A 27,890-nucleotide genomic window follows, 5' to 3' on the forward strand; every position below is an offset into this window, starting at 1 on the left:
TAATGACCATTGTTATGTTTGGAGGAAAAAAGGGGTTGCTTGCAAGCAGAAGAACACCATCCCAGCCGTGACGCACGGGGGTGGCAGCATCATTCTGTGGGGGTGCTTTGCTGCAGGAGGGACTGGTGCACTTCACAAAATAGATGGCATCATGAGGAAGGAAAATTATGTGGATATATTGAAGCAATATCTCAAGACATCAGTCAGGAAGTTAATGCTTGGTCGCAAATGGGTCTTCCAAATGGACAATGACCCTAAGCATACTTCCAAAGTTGTGGCAAAATGGCTTAAGGAGAACAAAGTCAAGGTATTGGAGTGGCCATCACAAAGCCCTGACCTCAATCCTATAGAAAATGTGTGGGCAGAACTGAAAAAGCGTGTGCGAGCAAGGAGGCCTACAAACCTGACTCAGTTACACCAGTTCTGTCAGGAGGAATGGGCCAAAATTCAACCAACTTATTGTGGGAAGCTTGTGGAAGGCTACCCGAAACTTTTGACCCAAGTTAAACAATTTAAAGGCAATGCTACCAAATACTAATTGAGTGTATGTCAACTTCTGACCCACTGGGAATGTGATGAAAGTAATGAAAGCTGAAATAAATCATTCTACTATTATTCTGACATTTCACATTCTTAAAATAAAGTGGTGATCCTAACTGACCTAAAACAGGGAATTTTTACTAAGATTAAATGTCAGGAATTGTGAAAAACTGAGTTTAAAATATATTTGGCTAAGGTGTATGTAAACTTCCTACTTCAACTGTATAAGAGCAACTCAATATAGCCTATAGGGTTACCTTAATTGGGTAAGAAATATGAAAGACTACACTTTATGTATAAATATACTTATAATACAACATGTATTTAATACAAGGTATTTTTCTAAAATTAGATAAGTGTTAACAGAAAACGTACACGTCACCAACTCCTAAACAAAATGTATCTTTCTACCTTCCCAGGTTACCCCACCTACAAGGAGAAGGTGAAGAAGCGTCCCGGCGGCCGGCCAGAGGTCATCTACAACTATGTCCAACGGCCCTTCATCCGCATGTCCTGGGAGAAGGAGGAGGGCAAGAGCCGCCATGTTGACTTCCAGTGTGTGAAGAGCAAGTCTATCACAAACCTAGCAGCCGCCGCTGCAGACATTCCCCAGGACCAGCTTGTCAACATGCACCCTGGCCCTCAGGTGGACGAACTGGACATCCAGCCTCAGCCCATCTACCACTACGAGCCAGACCCAGACGCCCCCTCACCGGCTGTCTGAGACTGGGCCCCCTTCTCCCTCCACAGAGCACTGGAGCGAGTTTGACAGCAGAAACCAAATTGCCTTTGCACCTCTTCTGCAGCTTAATAAGGCAAAAAAAATGAACTGGTGTATATTGTCAACAGCATAGGAAGGAGAAGCAAAGCACACAGTAAACAATTGCCTCCTTGCACTGTTTCTTTTTTTAACTGACCAAAGGAGATCTTTTTTATCAAGAATATTTGAAGTATTCTTTTCATTTGATGAAAAGGTTGTATCACAAACTTGTCTGTGGGTCCTCCTGTGCTGAGTTATGGGTGGGGTGTGGTGCTGCTGTGGACAGTTACAATACTGTAGTTCCTAAAGGGTTTGGTTTTATCCACGTCTGCTTGCTCCCCCTGTTGATGTGGTGTGGTGGTGCGGATGAGAATGTTACTACAGTAGTCTACCACCAGAGCACCTGGGGAGCCTCAATAAATCATTTTTTATTTAATATTCCTCTCACTTTCATCATTGACTCCATTTGATTGAGATCCCAATTTGGCAATGAGTATGTATTGGTCAGTTGTTCCTTATCGATATCACATTGCTGTATGTTCGCTTGTGCTGGGAAGGACCCAAGCTTACGTTGTTCATTATTAGGCACTCCTACTTAAGTCAATGGAGCGTAAAGACCCAATATGGTACAACATTGAATCTGTTCCAACTGGAGAGAGCAAGCCTAACATATTTGCACCCTGTCAGCCATCAATAGCTTGTATACTGAAGTAGTCAACTGCTTACTGGGTCTGAAGAAAGGGACCAGTATTGCTCGCACTGCATGAGCATCAAGCAGAACATGTACATTTGTTGTTGGCAAAGTTTTCAAAAAATGCTCAATGTGTCCTGTCCTACTTCAAAGTGGAATTCCTTAATTTTATAATGAAGGATTTAACTAGTATTCCTCATTATTTCAAATGATTGAAGACTAGTAACTATAGCATATTGCTCTAATATCCACACTTGCAAATATTACCTGGCTTCTGTCAGCATAGTTGTGTTCCCAAGTGTTTCTCCTCCCCACACTAGCAATGCAGTCTCCTGTTATCTCTAGCTGACAATTTCTGCCTATGGATGGCAACATGATTTAAAAATATCCCAGCGCTGCACCAATAGGGCCAATGGAGCAAATCTTCTGAAATAAATGTGATGAATTGCTTCCATTACATGCAATTCCATGAATGACTCACTCACCCTGATTCATCAAGTGCGATTGTTTAGAACATTTCTGATAGTATCCATATTTAAAATGCGCAATCATGGCACTCGTACTACTTCTTAATTAGCATCATTAATACACTGTCTGTTTAGCTCAAAGACTTGGAGAAGAGATACAATCCAAAACAAATTCTTTAATTTAAAAAATATTTCACTGCTGATACAATACTAATACATTTTGCATAAAGTATTAATTACAAACTATTTCAAGATTTGACACAGTTGTCAATGGGGATATCCAACAAGGAAAACCATTGTGTACTGTAATGTAAAAGCATCCAAACACTAAGACATGTTTTCAATATAGAAATCCCTGGTAGGATAATGCAGGAAAATAGACATTGAAAATGCTAACTGAATCATCCTGTGGTGAATGTCAATGGAAGAATGCCCATCAGCAGGCAAGGGAGGGCCTGTATACAGACACGGGTACACTTGAGGGGTCCTGTACTGTACCAGTCCCACCATGGAGCAATTTGCTCCAATGAGTCCCACAGTGCCATGAGGCACAGTAGCTGTAGTTAGCTAGCTAGCATGGTTCCTGTTGATATGACTGCATCGTCAATTCAGGGTTCTGTGGGCCTTAGGCCAAGGATTCCAACAACCCTGCTATGCCTCATTCCTCTGGGGCTGTCCTCACAAGGGCCAGGGTAAGTCACTAAAGTCCACAGGGCCACCGAGGCCTGCATCAGCCTCCAGGAGACTCATGATCACAGCCATGGCTGCCTCGTCGTTACTGGGGCTGCTGGAGCCTGGTTCGTCCATGATGTCAATGCTGAGGTGCGAGTTGTCGCCTAGAGGGGTGTTGAAGGAAAGTGCTGTAGTTAGTCAAACTGGTTTTTGATACGGTTTTGTTTTTTCACCACAAATATGACATGTTTACTTGAATGGGCAGGATTCAGTGTTTGAAATTCTTAGAACATGTTACATTTGTGTGCACAGCTACTTACTCATAATGGACTGGTTGGAGTATGGGTATCCAATGGAGTCAGGTCCTCCTGGTAGCATTCCTGCCGACTGAATGTCTGGCGTTCCAGACTGAATCTGCAAGAACAAATAGGTCAGTGGTGGTCTACATAGAAGATCAGCTTTCAACCACAGGACAGAGTCCTGACTAAGTAACCAACAGACAATCCTGGATCAAGCACAAGATCCAACAAATTAATCAGTGATGCGAGCGAGGTATCAATTTCTTGTGCCAGACATTGCTATTGGAAAAATCCATCAATGTCATCTTTCAACCATCCCAATGTTCTTATTGTGTGGCTCCCTCAGACTCACTCTCTTGCCCCCTGGAGAGCAGTCTGGAGGAGGGGTGCTGATGTTCAGGGGGCTGGAGCCACAGCTGGAGGGTGTGGAGCCTCTGGTCCTGGCAGAGAGAAGAACAGACGACGCCATTAGACTAGGGCTCTGAGACAGTGTGAAGAAGTCAGCTAATAAACCTTCAGCTCCAGGTAATTCATCATAGCTGACATAGCCCAACTGAACAGACTCATTTGCAAGCCTGTCACTTTTTGATAAAGGGTGCATAAATATCAGAGCAGGGAATTCACACGAAGGGATGATACAGAAAAGTAATCACCGAACGAGACAGGCTTCATGGTCTGGGTGTTATTCTTTTGGTTCTACAGCTATTAACAACCTGTCATCCATTTTCTGCCTTCACTCTCTCACCTCTGAGTCTCCATCACCTCCTCTGCGATCATGCGGCCGATCTTGCCGGCGCCTGCACGTGTTCCCCCGGGGATGCCTGGCACCGTCTGAAGGGCCTGTCTCCCTCCACCTGCAATCAAACATATCAATCACACTGCCTGCTCCTGGATTGACTGAGAACATTGCATTTTCACATTTGATCCAATGCTCCTATAGTCTTGTTACAAGATCTCCGATGTTTTATCATTTCGTACACGTAGATACAGTACATTTAATCACAAAGGAAGCTATTCATTATAGCTTGTATCTTTGCGTACAGAGAGAATCAGCTGACAAATCTCAGATATTGTTCCAATGACCTAAAGGAAGCCCCTCTGATATGTAGAAAAGCATGCCTTCTTTCACATCATTCAATAGTGTCACCTTCTGACGTCAGCACACTGTCCATAGAGGCAGTGGGAGAGATAGCAGACTGAGGATAGCTGGGGTCTGCACCGTCCAGCATACTGCACCTAGAGATGGATTCACACAGCAACATCAGGATCAGTTTCAAGTACAAAAACAGTACATCCACGACATACTGCCAGTTAGCTCTAAAACGATCAATGAAGCCCCAATGACACGAACATACAGTGGGGAGAACAAGTATTTGATACACTGCCGATTTTGCAGGTTTTCCTACTTACAAAGCATGTAGAGGTCTGTCATTTTTATCATAGGTACACTTCAACTGTGAGAGACGGAATCTAAAACAAAAATCCAGAAAATCACATTGTATGATTTTTAAGTAATTAATTAGCATTTTATTGCATGACATAAGTATTTGATCACCTACCAACCAGTAAGAATTCCGGCTCTCACAGACCTGTTAGTTTTTTCTTTAAGAAGCCCTCCTGTTCTCCACTCATTACCTGTATTAACTGCACCTGTTTGAACTCGTTACCTGTATAAAAGACACCTGTCCACACACTCAATCAAACAGACTCCAACCTCTCCACAATGGCCAAGACCAGAGAGCTGTGTAAGGACATCAGGGATAAAATTGTAGACCTGCACAAGGCTGGGATGGGCTACAGGACAATAGGCAAGCAGCTTGGTGAGAAGGCAACAACTGTTGGCGCAATTATTAGAAAATGGAAGAAGTTCAAGATGACGGTCAATCACCCTCGGTCTGGGGCTCCATGCAAGATCTCACCTCGTGGGGCATCAATGATCATGAGGAAGGTGAGGGATCAGCCCAGAACTACACGGCAGGACCTGGTCAATGACCTGAAGAGAGCTGGGACCACAGTCTCAAAGAAAACCATTAGTAACACACTACGCCGTCATGGATAAAAATCCTGCAGCGCACGCAAGGTCCCCCTGCTCAAGCCAGCGCATGTCCAGGCGCGTCTGAAGTTTGCCAATGACCATCTGGATGATCCAGAGGAGGAATGGGAGAAGGTAATGTGGTCTGATGAGACAAAAATAGAGCTTTTTGGTCTAAACTCCACTCGCCGTGTTTGGAGGAAGAAGAAGGATGAGTACAACCCCAAGAACACCATCCCAACCGTGAAGCATGGAGGTGGAAACATCACTCTTTGGGGATGCTTTTCTGCAAAGGGGACAGGACGACTGCACCGTATTGAGGGGAGGATGGATGGGGCCATGTATCGCGAGATCTTGGCCAACAACCTCCTTCCCTCAGTAAGAGCATTGAAGATGGGTCGTGGCTGGGTCTTCCAGCATGACAACGACCCGAAACACACAGCCAGGGCAACTAAGGAGTGGCTCCGTAAGAAGCATCTCAAGGTCCTGGAGTGGCTCTAGCCAGTCTCCAGACCTGAACCCAATAGAACATCTTTGGAGGGAGCTGAAAGTCCGTATTGCCCAGCGACAGCCCCGAAACCTGAAGGATCTGGAGAAGGTCTGTATGGAGGAGTGGGCCAAAATCCCTGCTGCAGTGTGTGCAAACCTGGTCAAGACCTACAGGAAACGTATGATCTCTGTAATTGCAAACAAAGGTTTCTGTACCAAATATTAAGTTCTGCTTTTCTGATGTATCAAATACTTATGTCATGCAATAAAATGCAAATTAATTACTTAAAAATCATACAATGTGATTTTCTGGATTTTTAGATTCCATCTCTCACAGTTGAAGTGTACCTATGATAAAAATTACAGACCTCTACATGCTTTGTAAGTAGGAAAACCTGCAAAATCGGCAGTGTATCAAATACTTGTTCTCCCCGCTGTATATGAAAACATACTCTATGTAACCATCATAACTAGGACAGTAGAGAGATGGGTGACTTACGAGACCACTGTGTTTGTGGAGACAATGTACTCCACCTCTTTGGTCCAGGGATTCATGAAACTGAACCAGCGGCTTCGCAGAGTGATGAAGGAGCCATCTTTAATCTTGAACTTGTAACAGTTTGTGTTGATCTTTTCTCTCATCTGCAGCACTGTGAAACACAAGATACCCAGGATGTAAGGTCACAGAACAAAATGTGGTGACTAAATATAGTAAGATGTAAATCACAAATGAATGTTGTCATGCTGGACAGTTGATCCAATACCTTGTCTGTGACATTCTGCCAGGTGGCCAATATCATCCTGATGGAAATACTCGTAGAAGGAGGTGCCAAGAAGCTCCTGGGGTAAGTATGCAAGAATGGCTGTGGCCCTGAATAGAGAGGAAAGATAGAACAGCACAGATAAGAAACTCTTTGTTTTTGAGATGAGAACACTGAAGAGACTTTAAAATGGCACCGGAGCATTTCCTATGAACATTAATCAGTTCACTGACATTTTTATGAAAGTTTAATTATCGCCATGAGTAATAGTGGCCTGTGAGGTGTCAAGCTGTGAGCAGGAGATTAATTCATAAAATATGCTGAGGCTGAACCTGCCTTGACAAGCCTAGGCTGGTATAGATGGGCTAATCTGGGTGAAGGGTGGTTGAAGAGGAGAAATTTACTGATGATTTGTTGCCTCTTCACGTATTAGTTTAAACCATACTTTTAGAATGTGTGTTTTCTTGGCCAACTTTATGACCGACTACCGCACATCTAATCATAAACTAAAAATGTCATAGTAAAATGAAGTCATAAGCTCCATCATCGTACCTCTGGTCAACAAAGACAAACTTCCCATCGATGGCATGGCGGCAGACGTATTCGGTGGGTTTGACGCGGATGTCCTCGTGGGAGGGCTGGGGGACAATGTGGGGGTGCAGCCGGCCGATGGCCACCAGGCAGTTGAGGTTACAGCCCTCGTTGTCAGGCTCGTTGTCATCGTCCAGGCCCATCTTGGTGGGCGGCCAGCTCTTCAGGTAGCCAGTACTGTGGATCGTGCAGAAGCTCTTACGGTCGGCTGTAAGTAGAAAAATAAATATTGTAAATATCTTTCCTCCCATACAAATGGTTATCCATCTGTTTACAGGTGGTCCATGACTAAGTCAAGTCTAAATGATTTAAATGAGAAAACCACAAGCTAAGCAATCAAGTAATACTAGCCATCTGAATCAGGGGTCAATCAAGGGGAGAATAAAGTTTTCCTAGATAAAATATTAATAATCACTGAAATATTCAACGAGAGCTCCACTGGAGATTTGCATGCCGTTTCGCATAACCTACACAGCTTTGCTTACTAAATGGTTTTAATCACAGCACATATTAAAGATTGAACAGAGGTTTTGTATACTTTTAAGCAAGTAGTTCTGAAAGTAGCACTCAAGAGCCTAAAAAGGGTGCCCGAAAATTGCTCTAGCCCATGTAGCATGTGCACAAAAATAGTTTTAAAAAAATAGTACAAAAATGAATAAAATAAAACTGGTGTGCATGTCCTTGGCCCACCCCACAACCTCATTGGACAATACTAGGCCAACCTGATCTCGCCTCCCACTTTAAAAACTTGCAACCTCATTGGACATCATTCCATCTGCCAATCAACATTGTCCATTATGTTCGGTTGTTGCCGGCTAGTTCCTGTTGTTGCATGCATGGTCTCAGACTAGTATGCATCAAATGTCCTACTCCTTCAAAGTCGTGTATTAATTATATATAACATATGCCTATGTGATGAATGATAATCGCTGGCAATCAACAGCTGCTGTGTTGCCCATTGGATTACCCAATATCATGGAATACATGTGTGAAAGTTTATAAAGACAAAATGTGGACAAATTGAATTATTAGATATGGATGGATAGTTGACAACAAAAAAGGTATGCGATTTGTGAACGGGATAAAGCGAACGGGATAAATGGATGGACGCGTGCCTGGTAAAAACCTTGTAGCCTCTGGTAGTGTTGTCCCGAATTTTGACTTCGATACCAATACCAGGTTTAGTATCACAATACTCGATACCGAAACGGTACTCGATACCAAAACGATACAATGGCAAAAAAAATAATGTGAAATGTCAGAATAATAGTAGAAAGAATGATTTATTTCAGCTTTTATTTCTTTCATCACATTCCCAGTGGGTCAGAAGTTCACATACACTCAATTAGTATTTGGTAGCATTGCCTTTAAATTCTTTAACTTGGGTCAAACGTTTCGGGTAGTCTTCCACAAGCTTCCCACAATAAGGTGGGTGAATTTTGGCTCACTCCTCCTGACAGAGCTGGTGTAACTGAGTCGGGTTTGTAGGCCTCCTTGCTCGCACACGCTTTTTCAGTTCTGCCCACACATTTTCTATAGGATTGAGGTCAGGGCTTTGTGATGGCCAATAACTTTGGAAGTATGCTTGGGGTCATTGTCCATTTGGAAGACCCATTTGCGACCAAGCTTTAACATCCTGACTGATGTCTTGAGAGGTTGCTTCAATATATCAACATCATTTTCCTTCCTCATGATGCCATCTATTTTATGAAGTGCACCAGTCCTGCAGCAAAGCACCCCCACCGCATGATGCTGCCATCCCTGTGCTTCACGGTTGGGATGGTGTTCTTCGGCTTGCAAGCCACCACCTTTTTCCTCCAAACATAACGATGGTCATTATGGCCAAACAGTTCTATTTTTGTTTCATCAGACCAGAGGACATTTCTCCAAAAAGTACGATCTTTGTCCCCATGTGCAGTTGCAAACCGTTGTCTGGCTTTCTTATGGTGGTTTTGGAGCAGTGGATTCTTCCTTGCTGAGTGGCCTATCAGGTTACGTCGATATAGGACTCGTTTTACTGTGGATATAGATACTTTTGTACCCGTTTCCTCCAGCATCTTCACAAGGTCCTTTGCTGTTGTTCTGGGATTTATTTGCACTTTTCGCACCAAAGTACGTTCATCTCTAGGAGAAAGAACGCGTCTCCTTCCTGAGCGGTACGACGGCTGCGTGGTCCCATGGTGTTTATACTTGCGTACTATTGTTTGTACAGATGAACGTGGTACCTTCAGGCGTTTGGAAATTGCTCCCCATGATGAACCAGACTTGTGAAGGTCTACAATATTTTTTCTGCAGTCTTGGCTGATTTCTTTTGATTTTCCCATGATGTCAAGCAAAGAGGCACCGAGTTTGAAGGTAGGCCTTGAAATACATCCACAGGTACACCTCCAATTGACTCAAATGATGTCAATTAGCCTATCAGAAGCTTCTAAAGCCATGACAGTGAATTAATCTGTCTGTAAACAATTGTTGGAAAATTTACTTGTGTCATGCACAAAGTAGATGTCCTAACCGACTTGCCAAAACTATAGTTTGTTAACAAGAAATTTGTGCAGTGGTTGAAAAACAAGTTTTAATGACTCCAACCTAAGTGTATGTAAACTTCCGACTTCAACTGTATGTTCATGTCATTGTCACTCAATAATTCCAATTTAGTTGCTAGTAGAATACCGTTACAATGCAAATAATGTGTAAATATTTTTTTTGTTGTATGTTGTTTTGGAACTAAACCTCCCTTGCACTGCTTTGTAACACTTTTTGTCTAGTGGTTTCGGTGGGCTGGTCCTGATCATCTGCTGTGTAAGCAAAATATTCCCATAGTTTGCTTCTGGAGCCAGTTTTGTCAACAAGCTGCTGGCGTGAATGTATGATGTTTTCATTAGAAGAAGCAATGCTGTCACCATTTTCTCTCCTCTCGCTTGCTTCTCAAAAGTGGCTTGCGCTGTGTCTGGCTAGCTTACAACTGCCCCCTTGAGAAGATTCAAACAACTTATTAGACAGACTCGATCCTATCAATCCGTATGTGACGTGAGATTTTTGACAGAAATACCAAAAGTAACAAAAATTATATTACCAAACCGTTTTTCATGTTCTGGTATCGAAAAAGTACAGAAGTTTCAGTATAGCGTGCAACACTACAAGTCTATTGCGCAATATATTCAAAAAGTCTAACCAAGTACACCAGTGACACCATTTAGGAGATACAGGTTGTGAGCATAGTGTTTCTGATCTGGCTGACAAATTATCTTAGAATGTATTTGTCTGGCTACAAAGCCATCTTTAGCACACATAATTTTCTGCTTGTTTTCCAGAGATATGCATTGAAAGACAAATTAAACTACTACCGATGTCTAACAGATCTAACTATCCCTGCTCCACGTGACAGGAATGAGCACTAAATGATGCCAGGTTAGAATGTAAGAATTCTGTGCCTTTCTCTGCTGGGAGAGGACTGCAGATGGTTTAGTTTACATGTATAAGCCATACATTGACACGTAGATTACAAAACGGGAGGTTAAAAAAAATAACGAGGTAGTTTTCAATCCTCGATAGTTTCACTTGAAGTTCTAAAATAAGCATATTGTTTATTAGCCAAGCCATTTGGTACATAGAGAAGCATACATCCTGTACTCAAATTGTAATGCTAGTATGATGCTAATGATCTGTGTTGCCAGGTTTCTGAGTATCAAAATAAAGTCATCAGGGAAGGAGGCTGGCCTAGATCTTGATATGGGTACCTTTCTTTTTGGAGCAGGTGGAGGGGAAGTCCTTGTCCTCTGTTTTGACGTAGGGCCGGTTACACTTCATTCGGCAGAAGAATGAGCGTCTGGCCCCGGAGCACAGTCGAGATGGCCCAGGGGTGATGTCTGTCTTAACTGGTAGGCCGGCTGAGGGAGAACAATCACATCGTATTAGACCACTGCTGAACATTGTGAGCTACTCATTCCCAATAACTTCAATATAATGTTAAAAGCATTATACTCTTATATGCCAGGATGTTTATAGACATAATATAGCAGGTAAACTGCCAGGTAATTGGCATACAGTATTTAATGAGGCATAATGCTGTATTGATTTTCCTCCCCGAGTCTGCATCAATTCTGTTTGACTACTTCCTGCCCTTATGAGGACAGGGTCTGACAAGACAGGAGGGAGTGTTTACTTTTGGCATCGATGAGTCGCTCCCGGGGTGCTGTATCCGATGACGACAGTTGCTCCTTGACTTTGGCGATGTCTTTAGGATGCAGGTAATCAAACAGACTCTGGCCAATCAGGTCATTCTGAGGAAAGGGAGAGGAGAGGGGAGATTGACTTTGGGAATGAGCATTTGTGAGCTCAGATCTGGTCTGATATAGTACAACAAGAATTACAGTATAACAGTAGGACATTTGACAGGAATGGAGACGTACCTGGCAATAGTTGAGGATCTTGTAAACTGACTCTGAGACGAAAAGGATCTTCCCACGATCACATCCAACAACAAAAAGAAAGCCATCAGCAGCCTAAAGGAAGACACAAAAAAACATTGAGGCTTGTGTCATCAGGCTCACCCAGATAGCAGAGAGGAACTTAGCAAAGAGGAGTTAAAGGAGGGCTTGAACCTACCCTCAATATTAAGTGCTTTAGTTCATCATCGGACAGGAAAGATGGCTTGTAGTTCGCCTCTGTGTAAGGGTTTGCTGCTCCTGTAGAGAAACAAAAAATTATCTCAAGTAACATCTTTGATGTCCAGTGATAATTTGCCTGCTGTCTCTGTCTGCATCTCACTCCATCTCACCTCGTAATGTCTTCATATGCTGGACAGCCATGCGTAGGACCGTGAGTTTGTCCAGCTTGCGGGACATAGCGTTGCAGGTAGGCACTAGCGCCGCCAGCTCGTCTATGAAGCTGTTCATCTTGTCCCTGCGCCGCTTCTCAATCTGACTGTGTGCCTCCCTATTGGCAGTGTAGCAGAAAGCAAACAGTTAGAATGACTCCCAGTCCTTCTGTTCCACAGTGCAATCTATAGACAACATAAAGTGCCTATTCATCGATGGGACACAAGGCTTTCTCTGTCTCTAATAAAGAAAGGAGCATTCAATTCACCCTGGAAAGAGATTAGAATATATTTGATCCTGTAGTTTAACCGCTTGCCAGGTCACTAGAAACACTATGCGTAGCTGCCGACAGAGACTTTAAAAAGTGAAACATGAGGATTCAGGAATGAGTCTGGGTACCTGGCATTTTTTATCCGGCCCTGGTGATCACCACACTCCCTGGAAGAAGGAAAAAAGGAGCGATGTTTTAGTGGAAAATGTCTGGCAGCAATCACACACACACACAACACAGGTCCTGTTACAATAACAACCACTTACGAGTCTGTATCCCTTCACCACTGGTACATATAATGACAATAGATTAACACCTACTCAATTTTGCAGTGAAACCACTATCTTAACATCTCTGCCTCCCCTGTACAATATAGAACCAGTTATATGAAGAAGAAGAAAATAGCCTCATAGTGTAGGGTAATTCATGCTTTTTGCTGCCAAAATTCTTACCTAAGTTTATCCTTTTCTGTATCCATACTGCTATCGCTGTGGAAGATAATCAGATGCCATCAGATTCCCGCCCAAAAAGACATCAACTCTTCCTAGCACTAGTTCCGTCTACAAGTCCTGTTTCCAAACCTTTATATCCATTCACACTATAATATTCAAAGTATCTAAGCAAAAAGCTAACTGCAACCAAAGGTAAAAAATAAAACCATACTTACTCGAAAGAAAATCCATCAATTCTGCAAAGAAAATAACGCGTTAATCATTCCGTTGTCAGATGAATGTGGATCAATAACAGATTGCAGGAAAATTACAGAGTAGACATACAAATGAGTCAATATAGCACAATGCCATAACAATTTCTTATTGCAGAATGGGCACGATTTTCTCATAACTATAGCAGGTGAAGTAAGTGGGTTGGGTTAATTATTCATTCATAGCTTTAAAAATTCTGTGAACACAATCTCCAGCACTGACTGTGGTGGGAGGCTGGGGGAGACTGTGTACGGTGACTGAGTGGGCCACAGTGAGGTGATGGGGATGCTTACTGGTAGTCGGAGGTGCTGCCCTTCCTCTTGCGGGTGTAGTCCATGCCTGGGGTGTTGACGGAGCTGCTGATCAGGTCGCTGGAGCTGGGGGACATGAACTCATTCATTGTAGAGGTAATGTCCATTCTTTGGTCTGCCATTAGATCATCTGAAACAGAAACATGAATTAGAGCTAGACTACTTTGTACTATTTTGAGGAAGGATAATTCAAATGGAATTCAGGAAAAATGCCGGACAAAGCTGGCACAAAAGGGGTCTCCCTCACCACAAATGTTCATTACAGCTTCTGGAATTTCCTTCCATCCATTTGCAATTGCTCTGCATAAAAAAAAAAAAGAAGTGTATGCCGTAAAACGTTAATAGCTGAACATTGGCACACATTTCAGCAAATAAATGCTGGGTCTAAATGAATTGTTTAGGAGGTTACCATGGACACAGCTCTGATATTTCCACGGTCATGTGCATTAAAAACTTTATTTTATTCTGTCATCATTGCTAGCCATAGCGCCACTAAAAAGAAAACAACATCAAATGAATTGTGCTGAAGCGTGAAATCTGGGGTGTATATGATAGGCAGCCTAGTCTGATCTGGGGTGTATATGATAGGCAGCCTAGTCTGATCTGGGGTGTATATGATAGGCAGCCTAGTCTGATCTGGGGTGTATATGATAGGCAGCCTAGTCTGATCTGGGGTGTATATGATAGGCAGCCTAGTCTGATCTGGGGTGTATATGATAGGCAGCCTAGTCTGATCTGGGGTGTATATGATAGGCAGCCTAGTCTTTGCAAGTCTGATCTGGGATGGATTTGTTATTACACAGAACTAAAATATAAAACGCAACAGGGGCGCAACTTTCACTGAGCTCAAAGAAATATGAGGAAGACACTACTAATGAATGGATACAGATATGTTTGAATGCCCAGTCATACTCATATAATCTCAGACATAAATTACTGCAGTTTAAGACCATCTATAGAACGTACTATATGCAAGTGAAACTGAATATCATGCATTCAGAAATGTAGTTCCTCTGCTGGAGGTGTAAAAGACAAAACATCATTTCAATATGTTCACTTTCTCACTCATCTTATTCACAATTCATTCAGGATTATCCATCATCATGGTAGCATCCACGTTCATGTAGAAGTGTTAAGAAACATATTCCGGGCCAAAAATGTACTTTTTGGTCCACCAGCCACTGTGGTAGGTAGATTTAACAATAATGTATTACTAGTTAGAAGTAATGTGGTATAATGTTTAAGTTCATTTCATTTTTTGTGACAGTCTTTTAACCAAAATATCACAGATGAGACAAACATTTTCACCTGCCCCTTTAAGGGAGGGAGGTTACCATGGTAAGATTGAGAGCAGCGGTCTTCTCTTCCCTAGCAGTTGAATCTCAATCATTGAAAAACAATCTAGCTTGTGAACAAAACAATGTAAATAGCCAAGAAACACAAGGACAAAGTCTCACTTCAGCAGACTTTAGTTTCAAGTAAATTAGACCAACTTTTATGCCTGTGCGCAGCGCTTCTAAAAATGAATCTTTCACTCAGATCTTCACGTGTGCACAGCCCCCAGCCAGGAAGTGTTGCAGCGCTAGGTGGGATGGGCTATTTAGGATTCGTAGTTCTTTGACTTTGTACGATTAATTTACCAGCTATGAAACAAAACGGCAGAAATACTTTGAAACAGCTACTGCAGCATTTATTTTGCTATAAATGTGATCATGCTTGACTATTTTGATTCACAAAGACCAGTGAAACGCTCGCACTGTGGAGCTCTGACCACCCACCAACGTGGCTAGTGAAATTGACATCTTACCCGCCAATGTCAAAATCGACCCAAATTTGGCAGGTGGTGGGCCCTGAACATATTCTATTCTTATTTACAATAAAAGTGACCCCAAAAGGGTCATATTAGATTGTGTAGAAATGCAGGAAATGAGCTTTACATGCCCCAAAAATTCTGAGGGAGGACCCCCAGATCCCCCCACCAGGTTGTCCCCCCCAACTTCTAAAACCAAAGTTGCACCCCTCAATTGCAGTTGGTACAACTGTGGCATTGTGTTGTGTGACAAAACTGCACATTTTAGAGTATTTTATTATCCCCAGCACAAGGTGCACCTGTGTAATGATCATGCGGTTTAATCAGTTTCTTGATATGCCACACATGTCAGGGATATAAACACATTTGTGAACAACACCTTACATGTTGCGTTTATATTTTTGTTCAATGTATAATGTTTATACTGGTCATAATGGTCACAAACAGTGTGGGAGTCTTTTCTACATTTTATTGAGCAAAAGCTGTGTGCATTAGGGAAATAGATGCCTGGCTCTAATAGAAGCTGGTCTCTAATAAGAGCTGGTTGCGTTAACTGATTAAAGCAAATAAATGCACGGGCTATTAATTTAAGTTTTACTGTATGTTAATTCTAAATCAGAATACTGTCTCATCTTTTTACATTTCATTTCTTCAAACAATTCAGCCAAGTTTGCCCTCCTTGTGAGAATAAGGAGTGAATTTTACACTGTGCGCACACACACACACACACCATAGTGGGCTCTGCTACAGACTAGACTGGTTGCCAGGATACCTCAGGGAAAAGAAATGCAGTGGTGTCGCATTTTTATCAAACAGGGGCCTAAAGTGCGTTCTGCATCCTAACAAACCTCAAATGTACATCATACTATACCTCACCTAAGCTGACCCACCTTGCACCTTTCAACACATCAGTGGCACTTATGCAACTCTAACAAAGTGTTGAGTCAGTATATAAAAGCAAACAGAGGCCCAGCCAAAGCTCGTCATCTCTGCTTCTGTCCTCAACCAGGGGAGTGCTCTAATCACACCACAGGGTTTTTGGCCTATTATCCTACCTACGAGTCTGCCTCAGTCAGGTTCAAAGGTATCTTAAGGACAGCGTGTGCTTGTGCGTAATCTTCTCATCACCGTCTGTCAGGTGATCTAAGGATGAGTCTTGTTGGGTGGCAAGTTCCAAGCCTCTGCTAGTGAGTATTAACTTGGTTTAAAATGGAGAGTGAGAGACGCCTCCTGGTTGGTTGGTCTGGTATTCCTCCTCTGAGACACTGGGCTAGGTGCTCTACCTGTACAGAGAAGAGGACTGTCAGATGTGGTCCGACTATGGCACTAATCCTAACATCCTAGACCAAGGTTACACGTCACAGAAACTCACGCAATACTATGTTGGAAAATCAAGGACAGTAGCATAGAAGGAATTTCACAGTCAAGTGGTTCTGACCTGAACATGAGAAAATGCCCCATGCCCCATATTTCAAATTAAAATCACATAGCCTAAATATCCATATTATGCCTATCATTAAATCAGAAGTGTTTGGTATTTGGTATCTTTTGGTATTTTATTAGGATCCCCATTAGCTGTTGCAAAAGCAGCAGCTACTCTTCCTGGGGTCCACACAAAACATGAAACATGACATAATACAGAACATTAATAGACAAGAACAGAACTACATACATTCTTTTTATAAAGGCACACGTAGCCTACATATCAATACATACACACAAACTATCTAGGCCAAATAGGGGAGAGGCGTTGTGCCGGGAAGTGTTGCTTTATCTATTTTCTGAAACCAGGTTTGCTGTTTATTTGAGCAATATGAGATGGAACGGAGTTCCATGCAATAATGGCTCTATATAATACTGTAAGCTTCCTTGAATTTGTTCTGGATTTGGGGACTGTGAAAAGACCCCTGGTGGCATGTCTGGTGGGGTAAGTGTGTGTGTCAGAGCTGTGTGTAAGTTGACTATGCAAACAATTTAGGATTTTCAACACATCAATGTTTCTTCTAAAAAGAAGAAGAAGTGATGCAGTCAGTCTCTCCTCAACTCTTAGCCAAGAGAGACTGGCATGCATAGTATTTATATCAGCCCTCTGATTACAAAGAAGAGCAAGACGTGCCACTCTGTTTTGGGCCAGCTGCAGCTCAACTAGGTCTTTCCTTGCAGCACTGGACCACACAACTGGACAATAATCAAGATTAGACAAAACTAGAGCCTGCAGAACTTGCTTTTTGGAGTGTGGTGTCAAAAAAGCAGAGAATATCTTTATTACGGACAGACCTCTCCTCATCTTTACAACCATTGAATCTATATGTTTTGACCATGATAGTTTACAATCTAAGGTAACGCCAAGTAATTTAGTCTCCTCAAATTGTTCAACAGCCACACCATTCATTACCAGATTCAGCTGAGGTCTAGAACTTAGGGAATGATTTGTACCAAATACAATGCTCTTAGTTTTAGAGATGTTCAGGACCAGTTTATTAGTGGCCACCCATTCCAAAACAGATTGCAACTCTTTGTTAATGGTTTCAGTGACTTCATTAGCTGTGGTTGCAATATTATAACAGAGCATAGGCCTACATGTAGAATACTATTCCATTAATCTTCCATACTATTCCAAACATGCATTCATGGGCCTTTTTGTTAAGAGGCTTCAGGCTTGTGAAAGTTATTCCCTCCTGGCCTTAAAAAGCAAAGCACTTCTTGTTAGTCTTTTTTCTGTGGGAGTGGGACAAAGCACCGGGAAAACCCCTGTCATGATCAGCTAAACGCGAAGCACAAAACTGTCTACTTTGCCAGGTGTAATTTCCCTCCTTTACTTGATTAAAACATGGTCTCTGAGGAGATGATCACAATAAGGCTCCTGGCGCAGCTGAGGACTGTGGTTTACTGTACAGTAGTTCCATTGCAAAGCTTATTCCATGGCCCATGGATTTACAACCAACATTCTTGAGCGATATCTTAGAAATTATCCATCATGCCTGGAACACTTCAAGAAACTTGTGAGCATATGCAATATCCAAAAAGGTAACATTACCAAATAAAGCACTGGCATTCAGACAATGATCAATATCTAGGAAATATTGGACTCTGCCAATGTACAACTCACTGGACAGACTTGAGGGAGCCAAAAACCTGCCTGCCAAAGTTGTCACAAAGCAGCATTGTTGGGTTTGGTACAGTACACTAGTTAGAAGTCACCCCACATAGAAAATAATGTGACATTGAAACACTGGCTTGACGTGCACTGTGAAAGAGGAAATATATAATCCATTCTTCAACTGAATACATCTGACGTGTATAACCCATGACCTGTGTGATAGGGCAGCCAGTAGCCTAGAGGTTAAGAGCGTTGGGTCAGTAACCGAAAGGTTCGAATCGCCGAGCCGACTAGGTGAATAATCTGTCAATGTGCCCTTGAGCAAGGCACTTAACCCTAATTTCTCCTGTAAATCGCTCTGGATAAGAGCGTCTGCTCTATGTAAATAGTTTGATTTAAACGTTTACATGATTTTCAAGAAGAACAATTTCCGTAATAATCCCGTTTACATGGACATCTGAAATCCTGATGGGATATGTGCAGAAAAATCGCCAATCAAAATAAACATTCTACCACAGCGACCATGTTATTTTTGGGAAGTCTATTTAATTCTGAGTTTGGCCATATAAAGTTTGTATGTGAAAATGTCTATGATGGGTACTTACAGTTTTTCCCCAACTCACTTCATTCGTGAGGGAGGCTTGCACTGTTTTCACATGCCAGATCAAATACACCGCTGGAACTCTGATTAAGCTGTTTAGATGTCCCAGGGTTTCCATAAGGAAAATGTGGCGCTGAACAATTAAACCGGGAAGATTTTAATTTACTGGCCATTTGAGAAATGTACCGCATCCATATGCATTGGGTGCATAAACCATCAAGGCATCCACCCACTGTGCCTGGAATGACAGAAATCACATTTACATTATGGTAATGCTCTTAACAGAACATGAAACTCATGTAATGAAGCAGCCAATAAAACGTCATTTTCAAACATTTGCCAAAATGCAATTCGCAGAAAAATACTATTCTAAACAGCGCACCTGGGAAAACACCATTCAAACAGTGCACCTGATAACAGTTCTGTATGTGACAGATAAAAATCTCTGTTAGAAACTTAGAAAGAGGGGGGATCTAAAGATGCAACAACTAGGATGGGTTGCTAATATGACTAGGATTGTGCCTTTGGCTTCTGGACAACAAAATAAAGTTGATATGAAACCAATAGAACAGGAGAGGTAGAATAGGAGATTGTCAAATAGACCACAATGGGTGACATTCAACAGTGAGTGCAGCACAAAGAAAACCATCTCAACTGGATCACCACAGGGCTCAGTCATCTCTCCTGTCCCATTTATACTCTCTATAGCTGACTGTAGGAGCATCTGCCCTGAGATAACATACACTTCCTGACACATCCAATTCTGATTACATGATTCAGTTTACAGTGGACGAGTTTGACCTCTGGTACAAGGAGAACATCCTGGATCTGAATGCCACCAAGACCAAAGACCTTATCATAGACTTTAGGAAGCAATCATCAGCTTCAAAAGAAATCACCATTGGTGACCAGAGCATAGAACAGGTGGAGTATAAGTACCTCGGTACAATAGGTGACAATAAGATTAACTTCGGAGCCAACAGTGGGCGAGTGTTATCTAAATGTCAGTCAAGACTTAGAAGGCTGAATGTCAAATCTGTTTTACAGATGTTTTATTGAACCTGCCTTAACATTTAGTGTAGTTGCCTGGTTTGGCTCCCTCACATGGGCAAGTCAGAAAACTCTAGACAGTGGGGTCAGTGGTTAGATAGTAGGGAGAAAGCAAAAGGCTCTCAGAGACACTTACAAAGAGTGCATACGTAAGAGTGGTAAAGAAATTATTTTGGATCTTACACAGCCACTGAACAGCCACTATACACAGTGTACAAAAAAATGAGGAACACCTGCTCTTTCCATGACAGACTGACCAGGTGAATCCAGGTGTAAGATATAATCCCTTATTGATGTCACCTGTTAAATCCACTTCAATCAGTGTAGATGAAGGGAGGAGCCCCTGCCTTGCGACAGATTGTGTATGTGTTCCATTTAGAGGGTGAATGGGCAAGACAAAAGATTGAAGTGCCTTTGAACGGGGTATGGTAGTACGTGCAGGTGCACCGGTTTGAGTGTGTCAAAAACTGCAACGCTGCTGGGTTTTTCACGATCAACAGTTTTCTGTGTGTATCAAGAATGGTCCACCACCCAAAGGACATCCAGCCAACTTGACACAACTGTGGGTAGAGCTGGGCGGTATACCGTATTTTACTATATACTGGTATTGAGGCACGGACTGGTTTGGGTTTTTTTTTTTGGGTATTTGAATGTTTGTCAGTTTTATAGTTTATACCGCTCATTTTGATAGTTTATACCCTTGATGACAACGATGTTGTTTCGACTTTGCTTAATATAAATCCACAAGCTTTCTATAATTACACTTAGTTTGTGTTTCTTACATCTGCAAACAGCTAGTTTGTCTTTTCTTAGCAAGTTTTAGCTAAATCGTGTTAGCCGCTAATCGCTAGTTAGCTGGCTAGTTAGCTAGCTAATACATCCTGATACCAGTGCTGGTGTAGGCCTAAATTAGCATGTTGTTTATGCAACAGTATCTTCTAAATCAAAGAGGAATAGGTGATGAAGAAACATGAATATAGCCAAAGATTGTAGGGTCACCTAGGAAACACTGACTACACTGTCACAATAACTCCTCCGTGGCATTTTCATTCGTTGTCATGTCAAACAGTGTATTAAATGTGCCCACTGTTATTTATATTCTAACTATAGAATAAACATTCTATTTCCATGACTCCAACAGTTCACCCAAGTGTTTTGATCTAAAATCGCAAGTCAAATCACATTTGTAAAATGTGGTTAAAGATAAGGCCTCGTTTTTTTGCCCATATTGTGCAGCCTACATGGCAGTGTGGAAATGACATCAAATGAGTGCAGGAAATGCAGACATGTATGGAAATGCAGGAGATTTTAGGTTGAAGTGAAATTGAACAGTATGAAACAATCAGAATGGACCTACAATGTATGTGTTGCCACTATAGGGTCACACACTACACATAAAGCACATTTTATAACTTGTATTATTCAAAAACATAAAATACTGTCAAATACCATCAACAATATAATATTTTGGCTAGCCCTGTGGGAAGCATTGGAGTCAACATGGGCCAGCATCCACTGGGGGTTTGAAGTGTCTGTTCTATATCCAGGAGATATAAGAAAGCTCAGGAAATTTGTTTTTTTGGACCCCTTATTTTTGTTGTCACAAAACTATCTCCATATTTCCATAAATTTGTATGGGTTACCTTCAGGCGAGTCCCGTGACATTTGTGGGGGTCGTCTTTCCAGAGAGGTCATATTAGTTTCTAGGCCAAACCGTTCGGACGCTACAGACATTTTCGTGATGTCTCATGGTCTGACAAACACAGCTGTAGCTCGACCACCTCCCACCGCAGATGCGGCAGGCCGACACAGGCGGATGCGGTGGATTGAGACGCAGCCCATGCAAAAAAAAACCCTGATATCTCTAGCTTAAAACAGACCGATTATGACGGGGATATTTGTATTATGTTACTTAGATTGACTCACGGGTGCATCAATAGACTCTTAAGGATTAATAGTTTTGTACCGGTGTCAGTAAGGCTTTTAAGTGAACATTTATTTGTGTGACTTACATTTATCTTGTATAGACCATGGTTGACAAATTCTAGAACTGTTGAATCTTGGCCCCTGACCACTTCCTGTTGCGCGGTGCATTTTTTTTGTTTTGATTGTAGTGAGCGCCGTCAACAAGTTATAGCTAGCTCCCCTTCCCCTCCCCTTTTTCTGCGTCCCAACTGTAATTTGCATTCCGACCTGTGAAAGGCAGCAATAAGCCACAAAGCGTCTAGCTACAACAAGAAGAAGTAGTTTAGCTAGTGAGCCATCTTTAGCTACTAGGGGTAGCTAAGGGTTGAGCGCTGTGTTACGGTTCATTGAAACAGGACAACGTGCGTGGAATTTAATAACTTATTGGTTAGAATGGAAAATGTGTCTTTTTTTTGTTGTCATTTAGCAGACGCTCTTATCCAGAGCGACTTACAGTTAGTGAGTGCATAAAATTTTTTCCATACTGGCCCCCCGTGGGAATCGAACCCAAAACCCTGGCGTTGCAAGCGCCATGCTCTACCAACTGAGCTACAGGAGGCATGTAGCTCAACACCAACAAATACACATAAATTGGCACAGGGTTAGCAGCAGTGAAGAGCCCCTGGATGGAGAGCAACTGTGGAGGGTTGGGTGCCTTGCTCAAAGGCACAATGGCAGCATATAGTACATGGGATCAATGATCATCAGCCTTCCAGCTGCCAGTTCAGTTCCATTCCTATTTAAACCAGCAACCTTCCAGCTGCTGGTCTGCCTCTCCAACCTCTGTTTCTCAATCCTGGTCCTGGGGACCCAAAGGGGTGGACATTCTTATTTTAGTCCTAACACTACACAGCTAATTCAAATGATCAACGTATCAAGCTTTGATGATTTGAATCAGATGTGTAGTGCTAAGGCAAAAACGAAAATGTTCACCCCTTTGGGTCCCTAGGACCAGCATCAGCAAACACTGCTCTACACTACTAGGGTGCTGCACTGCAGGGTGTTGGCAAAAGCATTCTAACCAATAGACAAAGTATCTATTCTCTCCATGTTCTTGTCACAAGATGACTCTGCACAGCTCTACACCCACACCGCTGTTGCCTCTATTGCACCACTGTACACGTATTCCTTATATTGTACTACACACAGACATTACTGTATGTATGGCTACTATTTAAATTGTGCAATGTAAACTATCCTGTATCTTCAGAACAAATAAACTTTGAAAAGGAGTGGAGCAATATGGTAAGTACTGTTCGCAAAACAATGACGTCTATACAGGCTAGATCACTTTACAATGCAAGAAGATACCTGTAGCTTCCAACTTTGTAGTATAACTTTTGCTAGTTTACAGCTATAGCTATCATCAATTCACTACCCTGGTACTTTGTTTGTGATAATGCAAAATATGCTGATTTTAAAGCTGATTGCCACCAAAACGTTATTAATTCACTTAATCCGTATTGCCTCAGCGAACTGACTCCGGCCCGCCCCCCTCTTGCCTCATGAATGACATCATTACTGGTTAAAGAGACAGCACAGACTTTTATAAAATAAGCTACTTTTATGCAAATGTTGTTGAACAGTACAATAAAATAAGTCCCAAATGGAAGGGAAACAGATTCATCTGTATCCCCATGAAAATCAGCAAAAACAAGCTCAATAACTCAATGCATGCACACACACACACATTTATGTGAATAGGCCTAAGCGACATCCTGATTTACCCAGTTTATCAAGAGATTTACCATTCAAATAAATTATTACCATTATGTTGTTATGTAGTTAGATTGGTAAAAACAAAGTCAAATTGATTGTATGGTCTCTGAAAAATGTTGACGTAAACTATTTCAAATATAATGATATTGAACTCAAAAGATGCCCAACGATGGAACAGAACAGTAGCTGAGTTGATCTGTTTGGATCAAGACTTTGGTTAATATGCCTTATGTTTTTTGCAGTGGTATCGTGAACCGTGACACTAAACCTGGTATCAAAATCAAAATTCTGGTATTGTGACAACACTAATCCATGGCAAGTAGCCCACATCCTCTGAAGTGTGGCTGGCTAGCTCCACCTCAGACTTCTCCATACACTGACCTGGCTACATGTAACCCTGCTTTTCTACCTTTATGAGTAGATTTTTGCTTGACTTTTCTGCTTGTAACATGCACTTGGGGCAGCTAGCTAGCCGGATGTAGTGGGGCCTCGCGTTCGAAATTAGTTTGTTATGGTTTACGTTCCAAAAAACGTCTATAGCACAGCTCTTAAATTAAATAGATTTTTGTGACTTACATTTATCTTGTAAATACCTTGTAAGCATTTGTATCTGTCATGTGTGAATGTTGCTGTTTATATGTTCACTATATAGCTTTATCTTATACGACTTCCCACAACTGAAGTTCCTTCTGGAAAAGTACAAAGTAATTCAATCTACTGGCCGTTGTTAATCCCTACCAGATACATGTGAACTCCTTTTCTTTCTTAGATACCTTTCTTTACTCCCATTCCTTTCCTAGATACCTTTCCTCTCTACTGGCTGTGGTTAATCCCTACCACATGTGAACAACTCCTTTTCTTTCTCCAAATTCCTTTCCTCCTTTCCAAGCTCCCTTTCTTTTCCTCCTTATCTAAATGTATTTTCTATCATCTCTGATGAATGTGGTTAAAGATATTCTCTGGTACTTTTGTACACTATTTAGCCAGTAGTTCTGAAAGTAGCGTCCACAGCCAAAAGTGATCCCCGAAAATTGCGTACTACGTCACAAATGTGCAGATATGTGCGCTATGTGTGCGTCTTGCTAGCTGTCACGCAAATGGCGAGGGGCTGAAGCTCATTGGCTGAAACTCGAATTGCTAGGGGGTCGGCCCACTTGGGGGTAAATGGAGGGAAAATGGAGCCGCACAGCTTCCAGAAAAGTCGCTTTCAAACTAGAGATTCCGTGGTTAATTAAAATTGTAATTTCTGGGCCTCCCGAGTGGCGCAGCGGTCTTAGAGGCGTCACTACAGATCCGGGTTTGATCCCAGGCTGTGTCGCAGCCGGCCGCGACCGGGAGATCCATGAGGCGGCGCACAATTGGCCCAGCGTCGTCCGGGTTAGGGGAGGGTTTGGCCGACCAGGATGTCCTTGTCCCATCGCGCTCTGGTGACTCCTGTGGCGGGCAGTGCGCATGCAAGCTGACACGGTCGCCAGTTGGACAGTGTTTCCTCCGAACACATTGGTGCGGCTGGCTTCCGGGTTAAGCGAGCAGTGCGGCTTGGCAGGGTCGTGTTTTGGAGGACGCATGGCTCTCGACCTTCACCTCTCCCGAGTCCGTACAGGAGGTGCAGCGATGGGACAAGACTGTAACTACCAACTACTTTCCTAGATTCCTTTCCTCACACCTTTTCCATTCTTATCTCCATTTCCTTGCTTCCTCTCCTTTCCTCGCTCCCTTTCCTAACGCCCTTCAATTTCCTAGCTTCTCTCTTCCTTTCCTTTCCACTCTTCTATTGGCCATGGTTAATCCTAGGAAAGGAATGGAAGCGAGAGAGAAAAGGAATCTAGGAAAGGAAAGGAAGCAAGAAAAGGGAGCTAGGAGAGGAAAGGAGATAAAGAAGGAGGTGAGGAAAGGGAGGTAAGGACAGAATATAAGCTAGGAAAGGAATGTAAGCTAGGAAAGGATGAAAAGAAAGGGAGTGAGGAAAGGAATCTAGGAAAGAGGAAGCAAGGAAAGGGTATAGGAGTTAGGAAAGGACACAAGGAAAGGGAGATAAGGATGAGGCGAGGAAAATGAGGTATGGAAGGAAGCTAGGAAAGGAGGAATGAAAGCTAGGAAAGGAAAGTAAGCTAGGAAAGGAGGAAATGAATCTAGGAAAATAGTAAAGAAAGGGAGAGAGGAAAGGAGGAAAGGAATCTAGGCCAGAAAAGGAGGCGTCCACATGTGTGGTAGCAATTAACCACGGCCAGTAGAGAGGAAAGGAAGTTCAGAAAGGAATCTAGGAAAGGAGGAAAGGGAGTGAGGAAAGGAAGCAAGGAAATAATTAAAGGAATCTAGGAAAGAAAAGGAGGAATTCACCAGGGTTGGGGTCAATTACATTTTAGTAATTTAGCAGACACTCTTATCCAAAGCGATTTACAGTAGTGAGTGCATATATTTTCATACTTTTATTCTGTACTGGTCACCATGGGAAACGAACCAACAACCCTGGCATTGCAAGCTCCATGCTCTACCAACTGAGCCACATGGGTCAATTCCATTTCAATTCAGAAAGTACACTATAATTCAAATTCTCTTCAATGCTTTTCAATTAGGAATATTTTGAATTTGGTTCACTTTTTGAATTGACTGGAATTGACCCAACCATGGCGGTCACAAGTGGTCGGGATTAACCATGGCCAGTAGAGAGGAAATTAAGAAGGAAAGGAAGTTAAGAAAGGAAGCTAGGAAAGGGAATGAGGAACGGAATCTAGGAAAGAAAGAGAGTTCATATGTATGTAGTAACCACGGCCAGTAGCTGGCGTTAGTATTGTTTTAGTGACAGGCTAGTTTTAGTCACAGCCTGCTGCTGCTGCGGGGCTGCAGCTGGATACTATTGTATTGGGCTAGCTAGCTTGCTAACATTACCTAATGCCCCTCTAGCAAATCAGTATGACCAGCAAAAACAAGCCGTGGTGTGCTAGCTAGCTAACGTTAGCTACCTCCATCGACTATCTAACCAACTAGTCATTTATCATCACGATTTATTGAACATAGAGCATAAGCAAACATTACGTACTTACATGAGATAAACTAGCTAGGTCATCTCCATTCAATGATGGAACCCTCTGTTACAGGAACTGTGATATACGGTATTCAGTCTAATGACCTACTTTCTCCCCTCTGTCATGACTGCAGCACTACTAACCTAGTTTTTCTAAACCAATTGTATAGGAGGACTACATAACGTAATTTCTCTCACCAATCACAAAACGTTTGAGAACAGGAAAAGATGATGGACATACTGGTCGTCCAATTATAGAGGGCTAATTTGACATCGCAGCCGACTTTAAACATCGGTCGCGTTTGAGCCGATCACTTTTGTCAAGTCGTTGACCATCGTTTGTCACTGCCTTTCAAAGTGTCTTGCATTATAGCGTAAAACAAATATCCGACTTGCGCCTAGAAGTCGCCTGCAATGACTTTACAAAAACCATGTGATCAAAGGTCATGAAGTTTTGACTGCGGTCGACTGCAAGTTTCTGCAGTTGGTCTTCATCAACTTCATCCTGAAGCCAGCGTCTGCATATGGGAGGCTCTATTGTCAACCAATCATTAGGGTGTTTTTGTTTGACCAATGCGAACCGAATGTCACCAAAGACATGAATGAATGCTGAACCAACTTTGCCATGATTCATGTATACAGTGGATATCAACAAATGTATGTGATATTTGAGGCTCTCTCACAAATTGATAGTACAATATACACACACATATTTATAGTTTGTGATATGGGAGTTTATTTTAGTAAAATATGGGAGTTTAAAATAGTAAAAATAAAGAAAACCCCTTTAATGAGTAGGTGTTCTAAAACGTTTGACTGGTAGTGTATATCCAATGTATGCACCACACAGAACACATAATGCACTGCAACTGCCTTTGCAATGCAATGCTGAAAGGCAAAGTCAACATTCCATTGGAAATTACTTCTGGTGTAACAAAACGCAATGACCCTGTCGGTCTGAGCGAGGCATTACAGTGGCTGGATAGGTATTTTACATATCAGCTATTTTTATATATTTAACCTTTATTTAATCTGGCCAAGATAGGCAGCACCAAGTCATTACACAATTACAGACAGACAACATGAAAAACTACAAGTAATCTAGTAAACATCCATAGAAATCACAGGAGCAGAACAAAATCATAAAACAGCAATTTAAAAACATTGACAGGTCAAGGAATCAGCCTCAAAATCCTTCATCAATGATTTAAAAAC

General features: G+C 42.1%; 2 protein-coding genes across 10 annotated transcripts in view; one reads left to right on the forward strand and one right to left on the reverse strand.

Moving 5' to 3' along the window:
- Positions 1-1,736, forward strand: part of LOC121576927 (BTB/POZ domain-containing protein 10-like) — a 29,061-nt gene extending 27,325 nt beyond the window's left edge. For all 4 annotated transcript variants that reach the window (XM_041890530.2, XM_041890532.2, XM_041890531.1 and 1 more), the window contains one exon: positions 960-1,736. In XM_041890530.2, coding sequence (XP_041746464.1) covers positions 960-1,264 — 305 coding nt within the window. In that variant the 3' untranslated portion in view covers positions 1,265-1,736. The remainder of the gene's footprint in view (positions 1-959) is intronic.
- Positions 1,737-2,614: 878 nt separating this feature from the next.
- Positions 2,615-27,160, reverse strand: LOC121576926 (aryl hydrocarbon receptor nuclear translocator-like protein 1). 6 transcript variants are annotated; one of them, XM_041890525.2, is made up of 20 exons: positions 26,695-26,806; positions 16,271-16,498; positions 13,653-13,705; positions 13,388-13,535; positions 13,058-13,078; positions 12,843-12,878; positions 12,519-12,557; positions 12,080-12,237; positions 11,908-11,987; positions 11,712-11,804; positions 11,465-11,582; positions 11,040-11,189; positions 7,264-7,510; positions 6,715-6,821; positions 6,450-6,600; positions 4,577-4,665; positions 4,175-4,283; positions 3,782-3,869; positions 3,451-3,544; positions 2,615-3,294 (listed from the first exon to the last, which is right to left on the reverse strand). In XM_041890525.2, exons 3-20 carry the CDS (start codon positions 13,663-13,665, stop codon positions 3,137-3,139), a joined length of 1,899 nt encoding a protein of 632 aa, XP_041746459.1. In that variant the 5' UTR covers positions 13,666-13,705; positions 16,271-16,498; positions 26,695-26,806; the 3' UTR covers positions 2,615-3,136. The 6 variants fall into 6 exon arrangements, with proteins under 6 accessions (XP_041746459.1, XP_041746461.1, XP_041746458.1 ...); XM_041890527.2 differs by lacking the exons at positions 16,271-16,498; positions 26,695-26,806 and adding an exon at positions 26,874-27,160; XM_041890524.2 differs by lacking the exon at positions 16,271-16,498.
- Between the last annotated feature and the right edge of the window lie 730 nt (positions 27,161-27,890).

This window comes from Coregonus clupeaformis, chromosome 11 (assembly GCF_020615455.1).
Source record: "Coregonus clupeaformis isolate EN_2021a chromosome 11, ASM2061545v1, whole genome shotgun sequence".
Classification (NCBI taxonomy): Eukaryota; Metazoa; Chordata; class Actinopteri; order Salmoniformes; family Salmonidae; genus Coregonus; species Coregonus clupeaformis.

What these genes read in the sequence shown, in the direction of transcription:
- LOC121576926 (XM_041890527.2), bottom strand. An exon ending in GGCCGGATAAAAAATGCCAG is followed by an intron (nt 12,238 to 12,518) that starts GTACCCAGACTC and finishes CACTGCCAATAG; the next exon opens with GGAGGCACACAGTCAGATTG. An exon ending in CAGTGTGCTGACGTCAGAAG is followed by an intron (nt 4,284 to 4,576) that starts GTGACACTATTG and finishes GTTTGATTGCAG; the next exon opens with GTGGAGGGAGACAGGCCCTT.